Here is a 21,426-nt window from a genome sequence, read left to right on the forward strand (position 1 = left end):
GCACCTACATCTTAATATGATTATATCCCCAAAATTTCATTTCTTTATGTCCAGTAGTTTTGGCTCGGCGATGATGAATCAGTCAGTCAGTCAGTCAGTCAGTCAGGACAAGCTACTTTATATATATAGATATATATATTGATTTTTCAAAGAAACCTGATGAGATGGACAAAAAGTTTAGATTCAGATTCTGCATGCCTGAAATATAAAAAATTCACTATTTGAACATTATGGAAAGATTTTAAAAACTTTAAATTCCAGGCCGGTGTTACTTTTAAAACAGGTGGAAATTAATGCTATGTGAACACTAACATAAGTTATGACACTGACAAAATCCAAAAAGTGAATTTAGGAAAGAAGATTTGTGCACTTAGAATGGAGAATACATATTTCAAATTGCTGGAGTTCTGTCAGGTCTTCTACCATGTTGATCATCATCGAAAATGTTTAATTTCAAGTTTGTAAGGAATAAAACAATGCATTACATACGTCTTGTACATTTCCTTCCTTATCCATTAGTTTAATAATCGGGTCCAGACCTCGAACGTATTTTATTTGCAAGTTGGGAAATTTGGCTGGTCGGTCACTCTTCACAAATGCTGAAACATAAACAGAAGATTTCAAGACTTTTTCACCAATGTTCATTCTGCACCTGCTCTCTCCCTTAAATTTGATAAAATAATAACATTATTAAAATTATTATTGTTACAGCTACAGTATTAATGCTTTCTTACAGCTGAACAAATTATTCTGGAACTTCTTAATCATAAGGGTCCTAGTTTTCAAGTTACACTTTCTCAATAGCAGACACCTCCGAGTATTTACAAAATGTCTGTTAATAAGAAGTGTCCACTATTCGGACACATTTTCCTAATGAACACTGATGGCTATAGTGCACGAACAAACAATGTTAAAACCTAGTAGTTCTAATAATGCCAACCTTCCCTGTTACAGCACCAACCATTACCTTAGCCAATACCAAACAAATTAAAATTGTGAATAAGTTTAAATATCTTGGTGAAATTATAACTTGGAACACCAATGAAAAATCATCAATAGAGAGCAGAACATTTAAGTTTAAAAAGGCCAACGTACAAGAAAAAATCTCTTTCAATAAATGCTAAACTTCAACATTACTGTTCCGTCCTTAAACCTGAAGCGACTTACGCTTGTGAAACACTATTTAAATTGAATACCAAAGCAACAACTGATACACTGCAAAAGGTTGACAGAAGGATACTCAGAACAATCATTAATAAAAAACATCAGGTGGATGGACAATGGAGATTATTGCCTAATGCAGTGGTTTATAGGGAAAGTGAACCTATAATAGATACGATGAGAAAAAGAAGAATTGCCTTTTTCTGTCATCTTTCTAGATTAAATGATAATAGGATAATAAAACAACTATTTAATTACTTTTGGAAAAGTAAAACAAAAAATAATTGGTTTAAAGAAGTTCAGAATGATTTAGAAGAGCTGAATATTACAATGAAGCAAATTGAAAATAGAGAAGAAAAAAGGATTCTCAAGAACAAACAAATAAGATTGTCATTAAAAACTATACAACACAAACAATATGTCATATCTGATAATGAAAGGGCAGCCAGGTCAGCTAGAATGAAGAGGTTTTGGGAAAGGAAGAAGATGATGCAAGCTAAATCTTCAGTTAATTCTTTGTTAACATAAATGTATTTGGGTTTGATTTAAGTGCTCCAATGTGGGAGTAAACTATGTAAATAAATAAATAAATAAATAAATAAATAAATAAATAAATAAATAAATAAATAAATAAATAAATAAATAAATAAATAAATAAATGGAAAAGAATTGGAAAAATGGAAAGGATCTGGTCATGACATTCATGGATCTAACAATGGCATATGACAGTGATCCCAGGGAGAAGGTTTGGGAAACCATGGTGGATACACAAACTGTTGAAATGGTGCAAGCAATGTACAAAATCTGTGTAAGCAGCATAGACTCTGTTTGGAAAAACAGAATAGTTCAGAAATGAAACTGACCTAAGACAAGGGAATGTGCTGATGCCTCTCTTGTTTCTATTAGTTATGGATGAAATTGTAAAGGAGAGAAGCTGACAAACTAGCGAAACAAGGCTCAAAAGGTCCTTGCATAGGACCAGAGCCCTTCCTAGGAGTGTCACTCCAAAGTGTGAAACTGGTAATATCCCAGTGGACAAACCAGTCTCACTTACACATTTGGAAGAGACTAACCGTAGCAAAGTAGGCACATGAACTTATCAAAGGGCCTAGCCAAAGTTATAAAAAGGTCCTGATAAATATCAATAGGACCAGAATACGAATTGTAGTTGGACTGATGACCGGCCACAATACCTTACAGAGACACCTACACATCATGAAAATCAGTCAGGATCCGATGTGTACAAGATGCGGTAGGGCGAAGAGACCTCCGCGCATGTGTTATGTCAGTGCGAGGCTCTTGCAAGCACTAGACATCGATATCTTTGCTCACATTTTGTGAGACTGGAAGACATCAGGAATGCCAACATCCGGACACTGGTATCCTTTATAAGAGCACTAGGGCTGGACTAGGAAAACCTGTTTAAGGGACACAAAGGGTCTTCACAGACCTACGTGTGGAGCCCTGTGAAGGCAGGGTTCACCCATTCCTTATCTACCTATCTATCTGAAAAGGAGACAAAGGAAGCATATGAGAATAGAGAAATGAAGTTATTACTACACTAGAGTCCCGTTAATCCGAAAGTCTGGTTAATCCAAACTGAAATATTCAATTAAAAAAAATTCTCCTTATTGAAATGAAAGAACATATTATAGAATGAAGATTTACTTGCACTTTATTAGTCATATTTTACTAGAATAACTTAATGTAAACATCGTTACACATCATAAACCATCGATCACTGGCCGTTTACCTTTACAAAGTCTTAGTTCCTTTTGCTGTAGTGATTGGAACCTACTCAAAGATGCAGTGTTAAACCAGCATCTCAAACATCAAATCAGTGGGCGTAGCAGCGGAGTGTTGCTCGATGTAGCGTACGGCAATTTCTAAGGCGGCCTCGGTATCTGAATGTTACACTAGTTGTTCATTGTGGTCTTCTTCGTCGTCACTCTGTTCCTCATCAACTCCAGATTCTTTCTCCACCATAGCTACAATTTCTTGGTCTGTTTGTTATTGATGACAGTCAGCTTCTATCCACTCACTAATGTCATTTTCATTGGCTTCCTCACACCCAGGAAGTTGTTGAACAATTTCAAGGAGATTGACATTTGCAGACTCTTCCACTGGACTCTCGATGAATGCGAGACTCGACCACAATTTCTTCCATGTTTTCCTCATGAACTGCTCACTGACACCCTCCCATGCCTCTGCTGCCCAGTAAACCATGTCCTTTACATTCACGTTCTTCAATATTTGAAGAACAGTAAGTGAACTGTAATTCTCAATCACGTACCTGAGAAGTTTCCGTTGATATTAAAGTTTTACATTTTGCAGAACGCTCTGGTCCATTGGCTGCAATATCGATGTAACATTAGGAGGCAAGAAAATTGCTCGTATTTCACCGCAAGTTAATTCACATTTCAAATTACAGTATGTACTGTACAGTTTTGTAGAAACTATTTTCCTCAGACGGTTGAGGCGCTGCCCTTCTGACCCCAACTCGGCAGGTCCGATGCTGGCTCAGTCCAGTAGTATTTGAAGGTGTTCAAATACATCAGCCTCGTGTAAGTAGATTTACTGGCATGCGAAAGAACTCCTGCGGGAGAAAATCCCGACACTTAGGCGTCTCCGGAAACTGTAAAAGTAGTTAGCGGGATGTAAAAACTATAACATTATTATTAGAAAATATTTTCCGGTTAAGCCGAAAATTTTGTAATCCGAACAGACACCAGTCCCAATTAGTTTGGATTAACGAGACTCTAATGTATTTGCAGATGATATTGTGTTCTGGGGAACAAACAGCAATGAAGCACAAGAACAACAACTTCATGCACTGTACAAGAAAATTGAAAAGTACGGTGTGAAAATCAGCGCAGAGAAAAGCAAGACCACGGTGATATCAAGGGGAGAAAGACAGGGGATAGGCATTGTGAAAAATGGTGATCAAAGTCTTGAAATTATTGACACTTTCAAATACCAAGGGAGTGCATTAATGCAGAATAAAAAGGCTGAACATGTATCGTAATCACAAAGACACACACAGGAGATCCTGTCAATTGGTATAGATACAGTTCTGAAGTAGTACGGCTACAAGATGAAAAAATATTCAAAGGACAAGTAATGAATGCTGTGGAATAAAATTCAGATGATGTATGAAGTATTGCATTAAGAAACGGAGTTCTATAGGAAGAAGGTGATCATACATTCTGTTAATTTCCTGGCAAAAATACAGTACATGGGCATATATGAAGAGAAAGTTGGAATTGAGGAGAACATTTTGGGGTAAATATTCATTTATAGGAAGAGGAATTGGAGATTGTAATAATATATCAAGGAAAATGTTGGATAAATTTCCAAGTTCTTTGAAATCATTTAAGAAAAGACTAGTTTAACAATTGACAGGGAATCTGCCACCTGGGTGAGAGCCCTAAATGCAGATGACCGATTGCTTCTCATTATTAAACATTCTCAATAATGGATGTGGACATAATAAGTACTATTTGGTAAAATTTTCTGTATAATGGACACTGATACTGTTCCAGAAGTGATGAATGTGAGAATGAAGGCACTAATTGAAAATATAAATTACCTTGTATCTGAGGATAAGCACCAAATTTACAGGTGCACACTTCTAAGCGAGCTTGAGCATATCGCTTCACAACGTAACCGCTTTCATCCTTTTGACAGCACTGTAAACAATGGTCCCTGAAATACACACAATAATTTTAATTTAGGAGAGACAACAGTGTACAACTTGAATTCAAATGCCAAGATCACTGAAAGAAAATTAGGTGCTGTATGGAGAGAATCAAGTAGTAAGAGGATTCAAAATGGAAAGGGTGATTTGAGACGAAATTATAAGGGAGTTGTCTATGTTAATTCATTTCTGAGGTAACAGATATAATGCATTCCATGTATTTGAACATAGCCGGGCTAAGTGGCTCAGACGGTTGAGGCGCTGGCCTTCTCACCCCAACGTGGCAGGTTCGATCCTGGTTCAGTCCGGTGGTATTTGAAGGTGCTCAAATACGTCAGCCTCGTGTCGATAGATTTACTGGCACGTAAAAGATCTCCTGCGGGACAAAATTCCGGCACCTCGGCGTTTCCGAAACCCATAAAAGTAGTTAGTGGGACGTAAAGCAAACAACATTATTATTTGAACATATATACATTATAGACTGTTAAGCCTTTCATCATTCAGTCCACAAGTCTCTATGAATTAACTAAGCATCTACACAATCCTCTGTTTGCAACTTGCACTGCGATCACATTTAGTACCACACCTCTAATCTGTTAATCATTAAGAAAGGAAAGGAACAAACAAGTGGAAATCAACAGCATTGATAAGAACACAATGTTTCAATATTCCTGTCTCTGGTATTGACTGATTCCTACTTCAGTCAATGTCTCATAATGTTTTTAAAAATCATCATCCTCATCTGCCCCTCACTTGTCATACACTCTGGTACAACCTCTTTATTCCTGTCACCACCAATCTACCTACCCAAATAATTTGTTCATTCACATGCATTAACATAAATTATCTTGTGAGCTGTAGATTTACGGATAAACTGTCCCACTCTACACTACCTCTTTATGTGTATGCTAAGATCACCTTGTAACTTCCTCCTCTTTCCTAATATCCCCTTCAACTCAAAATAGCTAATTGCTGACACATTCAGATGCACCTAATTTTCTGGCTCAGACCATTTTTCTTTCTTCTTCTCCTATGTCTCAAACATTGACTGTGCTCCATCAAATTTCAAGTGTTTGCCTATCAAATGGAAGTGGGATTCTGTCACTCCTGTATATCAAAGGATTTTAAAAGGTGTATCGGCACGCCCAATAGATTTCAGTAAAGCCAGTGTTGGTTATACTTAAATATAGTCCTAGTGGGATTTTCACTTGTTAAGAGTTCAGGTTTCAAAGGGATGAACTCAACAAGCATAAAATCTGTCATTATCACAAATAAAAATCTTCCCAAACAAATATTTTAATAATAATAATAATAATAATAATAATAATAATAATAATAATAATAATAATTGTAATTATAATAATATTAATTGTAATTATTTCTGTTGTAAATATTTGTACATAAATGTACCTGCAGTTTCATAATCAAGGTGACTCCTTGCTTAGGCCGAGTCAGCCCATTACGTTACCGGCACAAGCCGAGCCTTCCTAAATTGGTACAAATAATAATAATAATATTGGTTTTACTTGCCAGTAAACTTACTGACACAACGCTGACGTATTTGAGCGTCTTCAAATACCAGTGGACTGAGGCAGGATCGAACCTGCCAAGTAAGAGTCCGAAGTCCAGTGCCTCAACCGTCTGATGATGGGAGATAAAGGAAGCATTGAAAAAATGAAATGGCGTATGGCTTTTAGTGCCGGGAGTATCCGAGGACAAGTTTGGCTCGCCAGGTGCAGGTCTTTAGATTTGACTCCTGTGGGCGACCTGCGCGTCGTGATGAGAATGAAGTGATGATGAAGACGACACATACACCCAGTCCCCATGCCATGGGAATTAACCAATTATGGTTAAAATTCCTGACCCTGCCGGGAATCGAACCCGGGACCCCTGTGACCAAAGACAAGCAAGCTAACTATATAGCCATGGACCCAGACAAAGAAACATTTCAAAGGCATAAATAATACAATGTTAAAATGTGTAGCCGTAGGTCATTCCCCTAAGTTATGAGGAATTCTTCATCCACGACCCAATTTAAAGTGAAATATTATCTACATTAGTGCCAAATACTTCAAAATTACCAGTTTAATTAGGAGAATGGATGATATATTAGAGAAAAGCTTTGTTATGATCTGTAAATTAAGGAATTTCATCAGGAAATATATTTGATATCAACAGTATTTTGAAAGAAAGAACTGTGTTAACAAGTTAAATTATCCAAACATATCTATGTTCTCAGGCTGACTTTGCTGTATTCAAAATGATGATGACATTTGTTGTTTAAAGGGGCCTAACAGCTAGATCATCGGCCCCTAATGGTACGAGGTGAACTAAAAGAAAATTAAAATTTCAAAATGTATCCACCGACTAGAATCTAAAATGATTGAAGATGAAAAAATGATCATGAAACAAAGCAATCAGTGGATCCAATTCACAATACCTTAATTACTGGGATGATAATCATTATTTAAAAGGGTACAAAATCACAGGTAATGTAGACCCAGGGTATGTCACACACAATGGCACCACTCACAGGTAACACAAACCTATGGTGTTTCACACATAAGGGTATTACTCACAAGCAACATGGACCCGTGGCGTTACTCACACTGTGGGACTAATCACAGGTGCCGGTATTCCTGTGATCTTCTTCACTTAGTGGAACTAATCACAGGCAATGTATATTCATGGTGTTGCTCACCTAGTGCTAGTAATCACAGGCAATGTAGACCCATGGTATATCATACATTATGGCAATGCTCACAGGCAACACAAACCCATAGTGTTCCCCACATAATAGCAGGCTTACTACTTCTCTCAAGCAACGCAGACCCATGGTTTTACTCAAATTGTGGTACTAATCACGGGCACCAGCCAAACCCATGGTCTTTCTCCCTTAGTGGCACTAATCACAGACAACGTAGACCCAGGGTGTTTCTCATAAAGTTGTACTACTCATAGGTAACACAGACCCATTCTGAACACAGTGGAACCGACCAGTGGAATACACACGATGACCGTTATCACAAACAACACCCAGACCCGTAGTGTTTCTCGCATAATGGTAACATAGACCCATGGCTTTCCTCGCAAGGTGGTACTAGTCGCAAGTAACGTCAACCCATGGTGTTCTGCACATAATGGTACTAACCACATGTACTCTCATGGTTCTAAAGTCAACATCCCTTGATCGTCCCTTTTAGTCGCCTCATGCAACAGGCAGGGGATAACGTTGGTGTATTCTATGTCTGTGTCCCCCACCATCAGAGGGTTCAAAATGAGGCAATAGACATGAAAATAGAGAAGGAATGGGTGGGAATGATTGCTGAAGGACTTAGTTTTTCTTTTTTTTGCTACTGACCTTACATCGCACCGATTCAGACAGGTCTTATGACAACGATGGGGCAGACTTGAATAGGGCTGGAAAGTGACCGCGACCTTAATTAAGGTACAGCCCCGGCGCCTGGTGTGAAAATGGGAAACACAGAAAACCACCTTCAGAGCTGCCGACAGTGTGGTTCGAACCCACCATCTCCGAATGCAAGCAAATAGCTACAAGACCCAAACTGCACAACCAACTCGCTCGGTAAGGACATTTGTAATGAACAGTTGAATCCTAAGTTTAAGCGGACACACTGGATGCAACTCTGCATATGAACTGGTCTAGGCAGTTACATGAGACAAATGGAAGGATAGTTTATCTAGAATGACAGAACAAACAGAAACCTAGGAAACTCAACTTTTAATTTCAAGTTGGACAGAGAATTGCTTATTTCACTTAAAGAAGCTTACAGACTGAACAATGAATGGCATAAGAGTCTATAATGAATGTTCAGGCCTCAGAACAAGTGGATCTAGAAGAGAAGTATTGAGATTGATGAGGAGAGAGCCAATCTATGAGGACAGCAGTATTTTTTTTGTTTCTTTTACTGTGAGATTGAACCAATGTGCAGCAAAGCTAATGCAGTGAGTTCACAGTTTTCTTCAACAGCATTCTGCAAAAAGGAAGTCAGCTACCAGATGAAACTATCTTTACACCAGTCTGTTTTCAGAGCAACTTTGCTTCATGGGAGTGAATGCTGGGTGGATTCAGGATATCTTACTCATAAGTCAGAAGTAACAGACATGAAAGTAACAAAAATGATTGCTGGTATCAACAGGTGGGAACAATAGTAGAGGGGGGGGGGGGGTGTACTTGGAATGAGGAGATAAAGTTATGTATGAACTCGATGGATGAAGTTGTACGCATAAACTGGCTTTGGTGATGGGGTCAAGAGAGGCGAATGGAGGAGGACATGTTACCTAGGGGAATAATGGACTCTATTATGGAGGGTAAGAGAAGTGAAGAGAGAATAAGATGACGACGGTTAGACTTTGTTTCTAATAACTTAGAGGTATAGAACTAAATGAGGCCACAGAACAAGTTACCAATAGAGGATAGTGGCAGTGAATAGTAAATTCACAGAAGCTTGCAGACTGAACGCTGAAAGGTATAACAGTTTATACTTAAGATTTATGTACGTCTGTGTTTTTAGCTGATGGTTTAATGTTGCACTAATACACAGAAGATTTTTCGGAGATGCTGGAATGGGAAAGGAAAAGGACAAGGATTGGGAAAGAAGTGGCTGCGACCTTAATAAAAGTAGGGCTTCTTGATGGTGAGATTTGAATCCCTCATCTCCTGATTTGATGGTGAGATTTGAATCCCTCATCTCCTGAATGCAAGCTCACAACTAGATGACCCAAACCACATAGCCAGCTCACTTGATAAGAAAGCAGTGATAAGGTGCGAAGTTTGTCCTTGTCCCTTTAATACACTGCCTGACAAAAAAATTAAGCACACAGAAGGAGTCGTTGAAAGTGAACAAAACTACATATGCTGAAAGACCATATCCCTTTATTGAACCAATTACAATATGGGATGAAAGAGACAAGGAAAGCCGTTGGCAGTTACAGGTAGAATGTTAACGCCAGGTCAGTAGGGTGTCATGCACCCGATGCTGTCAATTGGTGGATAAGCTGTTTAAAACATCTGCGAGGCATCGCGGGTGCTTCGTACCGTACGTAGTCCTCTCTGTATGTCTTGCTGAACTGTCTGACTCACAGCAGTTGACTGGTAAAACTTTTCAATAACAGGATGGTGCCATCACGAATGCACTCTGGTGGGCATTTTACACATTACAGATCCTTGTAAATCTAATCATTTACTCACACATCGTTGGTATGCATGTATACCGAAACAGGATAATATTGGACCACTCCTTCTGGGTACTTAACTTTTTTCGTCAGGCAGTGTATATGTATTTAGGACAAATGCAAGTATGCTAGTTGCTTTACGTCGCACCGACACAGATAGGTCTTATGGCGATGATGGGACAGGAAAGGGCTAGGAGTGGGAAGGAAGCGGCCTTAATTAAGGTACAGCCCCAGCATTTGCGTGGTGTGAAAATGGGAAACCACGGAAAACCATTTTCAGGGCTGCCGACAGTGGGGTTCGAACCTACTATCTCCCGAATACTGGATACTGGCCGCACTGAAGCGACTGCGGCTATCGAGCTCAAATGTATGTATGTATGTATGTATGTATGTATGTATGTATGTATGTATGTATGTATGTATGCATATTCACACTGCTATAATATATAAGGCTCTTATTTTTAATCACAATCAGTACATGAGTGTGCATGCAATGCATACATCGTAACTCGGATAGCAACATAAGGGTTGGTCTGAATCTTCAGGAGTTCTCTAAAGTACAGTGTTAGGTTGTTGACTCCTTTTCACTATTCCACAAGTCAACAGCTGAATGATAATGGCTGGTGTTTTAATAGAGTCACTGGACCCTCAGTACTTTCTGGTAGCTGCACAGTGAGACTCTCACTGCTGCTATTCAAAGTTTATGGATACCACCTGCATGGCATACATAATAGTGTTCCCTGGTTATTGCTATATGCTGACAACATCTTACTTGCAGCCACCACCAAAGAGGAACTGCAGGGGTGTATTTATTTATTTATTTATTTATTTATTTATTTATTCACGAAGCACAAGATACAGCTAGGACTGAGCAAAGTTCACTTGCACTGTCAACAGACTATTTAACAAACATAAACTTTCATAATAAAATATAACAAAATATAACAAGATCAGGTACACAGCCTACTAATAACTGTCCAAATCGAAAACCATTAGAATGTCCATGTTCATAGCCAAGTCGTCGTGGGTCAAGGTGACGGTATAATCCCTTCACATCAACTTATCTTTAAGAGACTATTTATACCCCTCTCGAATATGCTTTTATTTGATGCTATATCAAGCTCTTGTCTCCTATTAACATTGTTAAAGAGTGTTGGGAGACGGGTTAGGAAAGATCGTTGAAGTATTGAGTGCTGAGTGTGGGGAATGTGGAGACGGTCTTTGGTTCTGGTGGAGCGGGAAGGAACATGGAGAGAGAAGAGTGAGACAAAATGTTCCGAGCGGTAATGCCCATTTAAGATCCCGTGGAGGAAACAGGTCAGCTACCTGTCGCCAGATGTGCAGCGGTGACATATTAATTCTCATTAATACCCGCTGTGTAGAAAGATTTCTGAGCTTGCGGTTTCTGTTCCTTACAATTGCAGCAAAGAAGGACACTGCTCTGTCTAACTGCTTAGTATTGGAGGGGGAGGCTGTTGAACAAATCGGAGAGCAGTACTTTAACAGAGGTTGAATGATCATGAGGAAGAAGTGACGAAGAGCAATGGGGTCAGAAATTTCTGTGAAGCTATTAGAATGCCTAGTAATTTCATAGCCTTATGTTTCTATGTGGGTCTTAAATTGTAATTTTGTATTGAATATTACACCTAGGTCACGCTGTTGCGTAACTATGGTGATGGGCTTGTCGGGTAGCTAATACGATGTCGGTAAAGGAGATTTACGTAGTGTTATGGTCATGTGGCTGCATTTTTGTGGATTGGGGATAAGTTTCCAAGTACAGCACCAGTTTGAGAGGGCATTAAGTGAGGACTGCAGCAGAGCTGCATCTGCTGGATTTCTGATCTCCCTAAATATCTTGCAGTCGTCAGCAAAGAGTAAGGTATTCGTTGTTTCGTTGAGTTCAGATGGCAGATTGTCCATAAACAAAGAAAACAGCAAGGGGCCAAGAGTACTGCCTTGTGGGACACCGGAGGCGACTGGTAACCATGAGGATGATGTGCCTGATATTACCACTCTCTGCCAACGGTTATGTAGGAAGCCAGCAAGAAGGGTCAAAAGACTGCCATGTATATTAAATCGTTCGGAGAGTTTATGGAGCAACAGAGTATGGTCTATAGAATCAAAAGCTTTTGAAATGTCTACGTAGCAGATATCCAGCTGTGATTTAGCTGCAATGGCATGTGATGCAAAGCTATGCAGAGTGGCCAGGTTTGTTAGACAAGAGCCACCTGGTAGAAAACCATGCTGCTTGGTTGAGATATCCGACAAAGTGAATGCGAGAAGATGCTGGTGTATAATTTTTTCAAAGATAAAGGACACTGTGGGGAGAATAGAAATTGGTCAGTAAGATGAAACATTAAATTTGTTGCCCGATTTGACAGACAGAGTGACCAAGTAAGCTAATTCGGCCTGACCCTACATGTTAAGACTGAATATCATTAAATTAATCTGAAAACATTAACTGCCCAGGTCAACGGTCAAGACCTAGTGAAAACAAGCTGCTTCCAGTACTTAGAATCCTACCTGCAGAGCGACAGTGGTATTTTCAGGAAGTTTGCAAGCGTGAGAGCACCATGCCTTAGATGGAGTCACAGTAGTACTGTATAAGAGGGTATGCTAGATCACCTCAAATCAAAGGTGTATCGATGCACTATGGTCTGACTAGTGGCATTGTAAAGGGCTGAGAGCTGGCCATCACCAACGAGCTGAGCACCCTCAACACACAATGGAATGCAAATGTTATGCAGGTCTCTTGGAGATTTTCTCCTTCATCACGTAATCAATGACGGGAATCATTCCCATTCAGGAGAAAATGCAGAAGAGGTGCCCACGTCCACGCCCCGATACCATTGCTTACAATGCCAACAACTTTATTGTCAATGGAAAGTGCCCCCATGGAAGGCCAAGACACTACTCACTGAAGATAGCGCTCGCTGATTCACTGCAGGGAAAATGCTATCAAAGAAGACAAACTGGGCCTTTGGCAGCAGGTTCCATCAAAATAGGTTAGTAAAGAGAAAATTAGTTCTGTGGAAATGCCATGTAGACCAAAGTGAAATGCATTAATTTCATATAAAAAGGCATTTATAGTTTCGTCTTCAATGATCTTGCAAGTTTTGAAGTAATTTTCTTAACAAAATTCATGGGATTAAGAACTTGCTCGACATAATTTTGAGCATGATGATATTGAGTCTGTTGAGATATAACCAGATGATCAATAAGAGAGGTCAATTGGAGAAGAGACGTCATCTCCATACAGGCCATGAAGGCCCTTGGAGGAATGGAAGGCAAAAGCATCTTACGGCGACGATGGGATAGTAAAGGACTAGGAATGGGAAGGAAGCGACTGCGGCATTAATTCCAATTGCCTGGTGTGAAAATGGAAAACCATCTTCGGCGCTGCCAACAGTGGGGTTTGAACCCACTATCTCCTGAATGTAAGTTGACAGCTATATGCCCCAGCTTCTGTTATCCATAACCTTGGCACTAAGTGGGATAGAGTGGTGCTCGGCTACCTTTGCCCACAGGAATTAACCTGATACTCATTTATATTGTAGGCTGAGTGAACTTCAGAGCCACATGCCTCTCCAAAAGTGGGGGTTTCATTTCTTAAATTTGTCAATTTCCTGATGGGGAATCAAAATGACGTCCTTCCAGGTGAACTGAACATTCCTTTATTGCCTCAGCTAAAAATCCACTAATCTAAGAAGAGAAAATAATTTGAAGATTTGGACAGACTACAGAAATATATATGAATCTCCCAAATTTCAAAGGGATGTCGATAGGTTCCAGTATGGTAATCACCCATCTCTTTTTCCATAAATTTGGGATTTTGTAATAGCTCGCTAAGGAATTATAAAAACATAAGAATTTGAAACAAATTCTAAATAGGCAATGATTAATATTACAAGTAAATTATCCAAATCTACCACATCATTCTTACACATCTAAAAAGGACACAATGCCCCATTTGACAATTTCGAAAATCATTGTGTGATCTTACTGGACAATCCTTTAAAAATTCAAGGGGCTAGGACTCATGGAAATGATAGATACCTAATACTAAAGGATAAAGTAGCTACTTACTTAAGAATATTAAGGTCGTAAGTTAGAAGCTTGTCGCAGGATGAGCAGAGCAAATTAGCTTTGTTAAATCCAACTGCCCAACAATCTTCTGTAGAAAATTCAGCAGAGATACTTGCAACCTAAAATACAATCACAAATATCTCACCAAGGATAATACTGAGTAACATTTATTGTTAATGACAATGATAACTACTAATCACTTTTACTATTACTGACACGGAACAGAGTCGATAACAAAATCAATCTTTGAATATTAAAGGAAGAATCGAAATTTACAAGGCCAACCGAAATGATCATACACATAAAAAATTCCTCCCGCTTCGCCCCACTTAACATCTGGACAACATTTACACACTTTGCATTAGCGCTTAATGAATGCTACAGGAGAAAATCTCTGGAATGTTGGTTATGATATTCTTATCCGTAGGAAATTCTCTAGTACTGATTTTCGAGGGAACGAATTATTCTTTAGATACTCTCTAATAAGGTATACTAAATTTTGATATAAATCTTCCTTCCTCCTTCCTATGTAAGTTAAACTTTGTTTATGTGTGTGTATGAAGTAATTTTTCAGCATTCATCTACCCTGGACCATTAGTTACTTTTCAGACGCCCGGCTAGTCAGAAAATAATTTGATTGGATAGGTCAAATCTGGCTAGTGACAAAATCCTTGGTTTGGATAGGTTAGGTCCGGCTAGTGACAAAACCATTGGTCTGGATAGATTAGGTCTGGCTAGTGACCAAACCATTGGTCTGGATTGGTTAGGTCCGACTAGTGGCAAACCCATTAGACTGTGGTCAAGCTTACACCCCCAGGTTAGGGCCACGAAGTGGCTTTAGGCCTGTTGACATCAGCACAATATACACTTTATTATGTCGAGTTTTATGTTTCCATCAGATCTGAACCACTTACAAATGCTATTGCTTCTCTTGTATACATATAATTCTGTTTCCATTATTTGGGGCATATGAATTCCAAGAGTGACAACAGTATAATCTATGCTTTACAGTGACGAGATCTGTAATTATTGTACCCCTATCTCTGAGCCATTTCAACATATTTGTCTTTCTTATTCATATTAAATCATAAGTGATGCAATCTGTGCTTTGCAGTGTTGAGATCCGTAATTATTGCATCGCTACCTCTCAACTATTTAAACATGTTATTTGTTTTTGTTATTCATATTAAATCATGGCTGGCAGTGGCACGAATGGACTTTGCCATTGGCTGAAGATTTGCTCTATGAAACGTCATTCCATAATTCAAGACAGCAGATATTATTCTTATTAATTTCATATGCTTATTCTTTCCATTCTTACGCCAGACTACAAGGATGATTATCTTGTCCGTAACATTGCCTCATTGTTGTAGGTCTTTTTATACTGCGTAAGTTGTCCATAACTTCTTGCTGTCTTGAATTATGGGAGCGACGTTTCATTGGCGTAATCTTCAACTAATGGCAAGAGTCCAATCACCCCACCGTCAGCGATAATTATTATGTTATTTATTCTGGTGAGGGTTATAAAAAGTACTAAAAATAATGTCTTGCAAGATACTCTCTAATTCAATTCTATACTTTATTTTAATCAAATAAAATTATTAACTTGCATTTACTACCTAATACATAAAATACACTATAACGTGAAGAACCTCACGACCACAGTCTGCAGGCAGTGTTTGAAGGCGACAGACCACTCATTAGCAGCTTAGGTAAGTACAGAAACATTTCTATAAGTCAATAAGGTGACTGCTGAATACTATAACAATCATTATTATTTTGTTCTTACTTGTTCATAACATCACCAACTCTCAATCATTGACAACTTTATGCAACAAAAACAATACTGTACATATACACGCATGATTTAAAGTTATTTGATAGAATATGAGGATGTTCTTGTAGAATGAAACATGCCATTCTTTGTTTAATAGTGTGCGTTTTTTTTACATGTATGTTATAGTGTAATATGTGTTAAATTAGTGTTTTAGACAGACTGACAAGCCTTACAGTTACAGTACATTAACTAAGTCCACTGGAAAATATAACTTTTTTTCTTAACAAAAAGATTTGACTTTGAAACCTTGAGCCATAAGCACCTAAAAACTATAACAGACATATGATCACTACTGTAGTCTAGGGTATACGCAAGTATACGCTGCATGCTCTCTGCTTAACTCCACTCATTGCAGTACGATTTCTTTCTTTTTTCTGCATTTCTTCTACTTAGGTTTCTCTTCTTTTTAATTTTGCCATTCTGTCAGTGTTTTAACACTCCAGCTATGATGTGATGTAGCCTATTTCAAAATATCATGCTTGAACACAACATAAAGATAGTCTAAATATATGCTAAACAATTCATTCAGACTGTTGCAGACAGAATGACATCTGTTATGTACCGATTCATACGAGGCATGTTTTTTAAGTAAGGGCCGTTCTGTTGTAGACACTAGTAGTTTGCGTGCGCGTCGCAACAAGTGCATGCGTTGTGTGCCAGCATGCCTCGGGAACAACGGTGCTCAGACATGGCTCTGTTGCTAACCTGTACGGTTCTGTTCTGTGTTTGGTCTAGTGTTCAAGATTATCGACTAGCCCGCTCCGTGCGAGGTTCGGTCAGTGATACGGTTTTTGTTGGCAAGGAATCTGTCTGCTGGAGAAATTCACCGACAGATTTGCGAAGTGTACGGTGCTAATGCTATCAGTGAAGGCAAAGTGTGTAAGTGGGTATGACACTTCAAAGATGGCCGTGACAATGTCAATGATGAAGCCCACTCCAGTCGCCCATCTCCGATCACAGACGATTTGGTGGCTCCAGCTGAAACGAAGATTCATGAGGATACACGCTTCACAATAACAGCTCTCTCAAACGTCTTTCCTGACGGCCGTGAACTCTTGGTTATTGAAGCAGGTGGCAAGTTTCTATGAAGAGGGCATTCAAAACTTAGTTGTAAGATATGAGTGTCTAAACAAACTTGGCGGCTATGTTGAAAAATAGAGTAAAGTATGTAGAATCTGAAAATAAATGTGGTGTTTGAAAATTGTCTTTTGTTGTGTAGTTATTGTATCTTGTTGCATTGATATGCTCTTCAAAACCAAAAATAAAATTTCTCCCAGTCTGCCGTACATATGAGATATTCTTACAGGTGTTACATTTGAGCCTATAAACGTCCGTTTTGAAAAACTACTGACCTTGTTGATATTTGATGTATCGTATAAGATGTGCTTGTTATTATTACTGGTTTTACAGGCTAATTTAACTCCTCGTTTCTTAAAAATATTCGTAATTTTATGAATTTCGTTGTTGTAAGTGAAGGTAGAGAAAGATGCATATTTTGGTAATTCCTTTTTAACTGTTGTGTTTTTTTCAATGGCCCTTACTTAAAAAAAACTCCTCGTACAATGAAAATGATCAACTGTGATGAGACATTGCAATACCTGATCCTATTTATGTGTACGTGCATTAAAATAAGGATTTCTTATAATTTTGTCTTAAAATGCCTTCTTAAGGCCTATGCCTCCTTTATGTCAAATTAAGAGAAGTTTATTGTAAATAGTTGTATCCCCACTAGGTTTAGATGCCAAGGCGATCTGGCATTCAAGATTTATCATGCCCCGACTTCAAGTAAGGGGTTGCCTAGCCGAAGTGCTAAAGGTGTACTAGGTTCACCTGGAATGATGCAAGTTTTATTCCCTCTCAAAAGTCAAAAAATGTGTTAAAAAAAACAACAACGAGATTTCCTCTTCTGGAGCAGCACATAGCCCTGAGGTTCATTCAATCTACTCCAAAAATGAGTACCAGGGCAATTCTTGGGAGCAAAGGTGGCCAGCCATATGGCTAATCATGTTATCCCACTAAGTGTCGAGGTTAGGGAAAGTGGAAGTCTTTACCTTCCACTCCTCCTAGGACATTCATGGCAGGTACAGAGATGGCTTTGCTCACTTATGAGCATACTCTGTGGAAATGTTGGGACAACGGTGCTGAATATAATTCAGGAAGGAATTCTAGAAGAACATGCTAGTATTCAAGGAATTTTTCATTATACTAACCACTCATCTGGTCTGCAGTGAGAAAAGTATGATGTCCAGATCTAAGATACAGAAAGTGCAGTCTGCAAGACTACAGTGGAAAATCTTTCAAAAAGAAAATTAAACAGATGTACAATGAAAGGTATTTAAATAAGTCCAGGGCAGAACTTCAGCACTGTCACATCAATTAGCACACCAGGGTGCACTAATGGGCACTTGGTGGCTATGTCACTTGATCAGACAATGCTGCCACTTGTTTTGTCTGTGATCACCATTGCTCGATTTTCAACAAAAGTGGTTAAATTTTCTAAAGTCATGAGTGTATTAATCTATCACCATTGGTTTAGATGTTTTTATTGTGCCATAGTTGTCAGTGACATCTTTCTAGGTAAGTAGGATATGTATTGAAATATGGGTATTCAGCCAATAGCAATGTTCCTTCACATGCTTACGGCTACTTTCCAAAATGAACAGAAGTGACCGAGTGTGAAGACATGGATAAAGTGTAGGCCTACATCCTGACAGAACAGCAGGCTGACTGCCAAGGCAATATATAAACGTAAAAAGATGTTATACAAAAAGTGACTTCAAAATAAGAATTACTGTTGATAGGGAACACCGAGTGGAGGAAATGTGGAGGCCTCTCTCTATCCCTACCTTACTGGGCACAGCCTAATTGCTTCTCTTTCTACCTACCCCTCAATCAGGGAGACAATGAAGTTTAGTCGTGTACAGCCACCAGGAGATTAATTATAGGGCCTAGTATGCTAATGCCCCACTGCTACTACCACATCATTGAGAACCCATGCAAGTGCCCAGATGGTTTTTCTCTTCCCAGACGGCAGTGGAGGATGCTAAATCGAATTAGGACCGGCCAAGGTAGATGTGGAGCCACTCTCTTCAAATGGGGATGGAAGACATCACCGCAATGTGACTGCGGACAAGGGGAACAGACAGTGGAACACCTTGCATTTGAGTGTCCTTTGCGTAGTTACAGAGGCTCTATAGAGGACTTAAACTGTGTCTCAAACGAAGCTCTTCTCTGGCTATTAAATTTTGACATGGAACTTTAGTTATGAACTTGAGATGGTAGTTGTATATATTGTAAATATTGTATTCATCATATGCTAAATAAATAAATAACTACTAGAAATAGAAGTATACAGAAAGAGAAACAGCATATTCCACGAATTAAATTTCAACTGCAGAGAGTAGCCTCTGGGTGATGAAAAGCAATGGAAAAGAAACAATTAAATTGGTAGAAGCATTGTACTTCAAATGCCTGGCTAACTTATGTCACTCATCTTTAAACCACCACCTCATTTAGCCCACTTACAATTCTAGATTCATCAGCACCATCCACACCAACAAGTATAGTATATATGTGACAGTGACTCCAAAAGCACATTTCCCTATATCTTCCTCTGCGCTATCAGTGTAACTCAGTGGTACTCTTCCAAGAACAAAAACAAACCAGCGTATGTTGTATCTCATAGAACCCACGAACTCGCAAAATGTCATTAACGCCCTACACAGAATATTTCCAACCGTTAGTACGGCGGCAGGTTAATTATAATCCACACAAAGCATGTACCGGTAATTATGGAAAGGTTATAAGAAGGAAATCATTACCGCTCACAGCATAAAATAAACTGCTTTCCCAGCCAAACTATTAATAACTTAGTAGTAAGAAAAAGAGCCCTTAAAATATTTTATTAAAAATCCCCATTGCGTCGCTCTTTTTACATTTGTATTTACCATTAAGCTTAGGACTGCAGACAGTAAATATATACGATCCATCATCGTTTGCATGGACAGTTTACTACACGTCATTCTTCACTATGCCACCCACAACACAACCACTATTCTTCTTCCTCTTCCTTGGATATCGCCTGTATTTTGCACAGCGCTACGTCCAATTACTACGTTGATCTTTGATTTAGGGCCTACTGGTTGACTGAGTTATTAAAGTTTACTGCGGTTTACTGTTGAATGTTGTAGTAGAAAAGTTAGGTTAGTGGTATACAGTACACTTATCGAGTAGCTGCCATTTTGCAGTAGACAGACGTAATGATAATTGCTGGTAACTTCGCCACAATGTTTCCGGGAGACTGTCAAATGTTGGTGCAACACGACTTCAACACGGCAACATCTCCCGTGTATCCGACGGCATGATATTACAGAATGTTCTGGTTTAAGTATCCCGTTCGAATGGAAAAGTTATTGAACTATATGTATTCAATGGGAAAAGTGCGCTGTGCGCGGTTTTCAAATCGTAGCTGTCAAAACAGCAGGACCCACGTTTCTAAGTTTGCAATTGGCAGCATCGTGTGATGTAGTGTTTAAGAACCTTGCCGTGACGCCATGCGAGCCGCGCCATGTTCGATCCCTAACCTCTCTTTATCACCATATATTTTTTATTTTATACTCTCATTTTTATTTGACGAAAGTGCCTGTCATCGATTAATGATTTGTAGGAGTAGCACTTCTGCGGACAATTACGCTTTTGATCAGGTTTGTAAATTATTGTGCTAAGAAATTCGTTTCTTGCACTGAAGGTTTCCATACTTACAAATGGCCTGCTATGAAACCACTTGAACTTAATTTAAAATAATCTGTTGATAGAAACAATTAAGCTATATGGCTGTTTTATTTTGCATTAATTTAAGTCTCTTTATCTCGTTTAATATAATTAGGTGAATGTTAGGTTGGCATCACGAAGGGCATCCGGTCGTAAAACAGGGCCAAATTCACATATACGACACAGTTCGCAGCTGTAATTCCACCAGGGTGTGTGCCATCCTCACGGATATTCAGGTCAGTTCGAAAGACTTACACCAGGCCTCTCCAGAGGCCATACAACATTTCGATTTCCACACAAATAGCCGAAGGTCGAACCCTGGTTAGTCTTGAAAAATCTTTTTGGTGTCAGTACGAGCATCTAGTTTTAACCTATTATTATTTAACGTATGATTATTATTATTTTTGTTGAAACAATTCAGGGATGGTGAATGGAGAAAGGGTATAGACCCAAGTCGTACCTCCATCCCTACTTAACATGACATTGTTAAATAATTACAATTATAGATTACAAAGAAGTATTATTTGCATAATATTAACAGAATCTGTTGTACGTTATCAAGTAATTTACCGAGGTTGATAGTTGCAGCCGCTTAAGCGCAGCCAGTATCCAGTATTCGGGAGATAGTGAGTTCGAACCCCACTGTCGGCAGCCCTGAAGATGGTTTTCCGTGGTTTCC

General features: G+C 38.9%; 2 protein-coding genes across 6 annotated transcripts in view; one reads left to right on the plus strand and one right to left on the minus strand.

The window, feature by feature from the left end:
- LOC136885292 (selenoprotein F) overlaps window positions 1–20,231 on the minus strand; it is a 45,699-nt gene extending 25,468 nt beyond the window's left edge. The window contains exons 1-4 of one of the 2 annotated variants that reach the window (XM_067157804.2): window positions 19,925–20,231; window positions 14,141–14,259; window positions 4,751–4,866; window positions 490–599 (exon numbers count right to left, since the gene is read on the minus strand). In XM_067157804.2, coding sequence (XP_067013905.1) covers window positions 490–599; window positions 4,751–4,866; window positions 14,141–14,259; window positions 19,925–19,999 — 420 coding nt within the window. In that variant the 5' untranslated portion in view covers window positions 20,000–20,231. Of the gene's footprint in view, window positions 1–489; window positions 600–4,750; window positions 4,867–14,140; window positions 14,260–19,502; window positions 19,844–19,924 lie in introns of those variants that run through there. The other variant, XM_068230521.1, reaches the window with a different exon arrangement.
- A 271-nt stretch (window positions 20,232–20,502) lies between these two features.
- The window catches only part of LOC136885273 (putative histone-lysine N-methyltransferase 1), an 80,924-nt gene continuing 80,000 nt past the window's right edge, over window positions 20,503–21,426 (plus strand). For 2 of the 4 annotated variants that reach the window (XR_010861522.2, XM_067157773.2), the window contains exon 1: window positions 20,503–20,680. Coding sequence is in view for 1 of the 4 variants with exons in the window: in XM_067157793.2 (XP_067013894.1) it covers window positions 20,867–20,983 (117 nt within the window). In the remaining 3 variants the exon portion in view is untranslated. Of the gene's footprint in view, window positions 20,681–20,857; window positions 20,984–21,426 lie in introns of those variants that run through there. The other 2 variants (XM_067157793.2, XM_067157781.2) reach the window with 2 other exon arrangements.

The sequence above is a fragment of the Anabrus simplex genome, chromosome 1, assembly GCF_040414725.1.
Source record: "Anabrus simplex isolate iqAnaSimp1 chromosome 1, ASM4041472v1, whole genome shotgun sequence".
In the NCBI taxonomy this organism is placed as follows: Eukaryota; Metazoa; Arthropoda; class Insecta; order Orthoptera; family Tettigoniidae; genus Anabrus; species Anabrus simplex.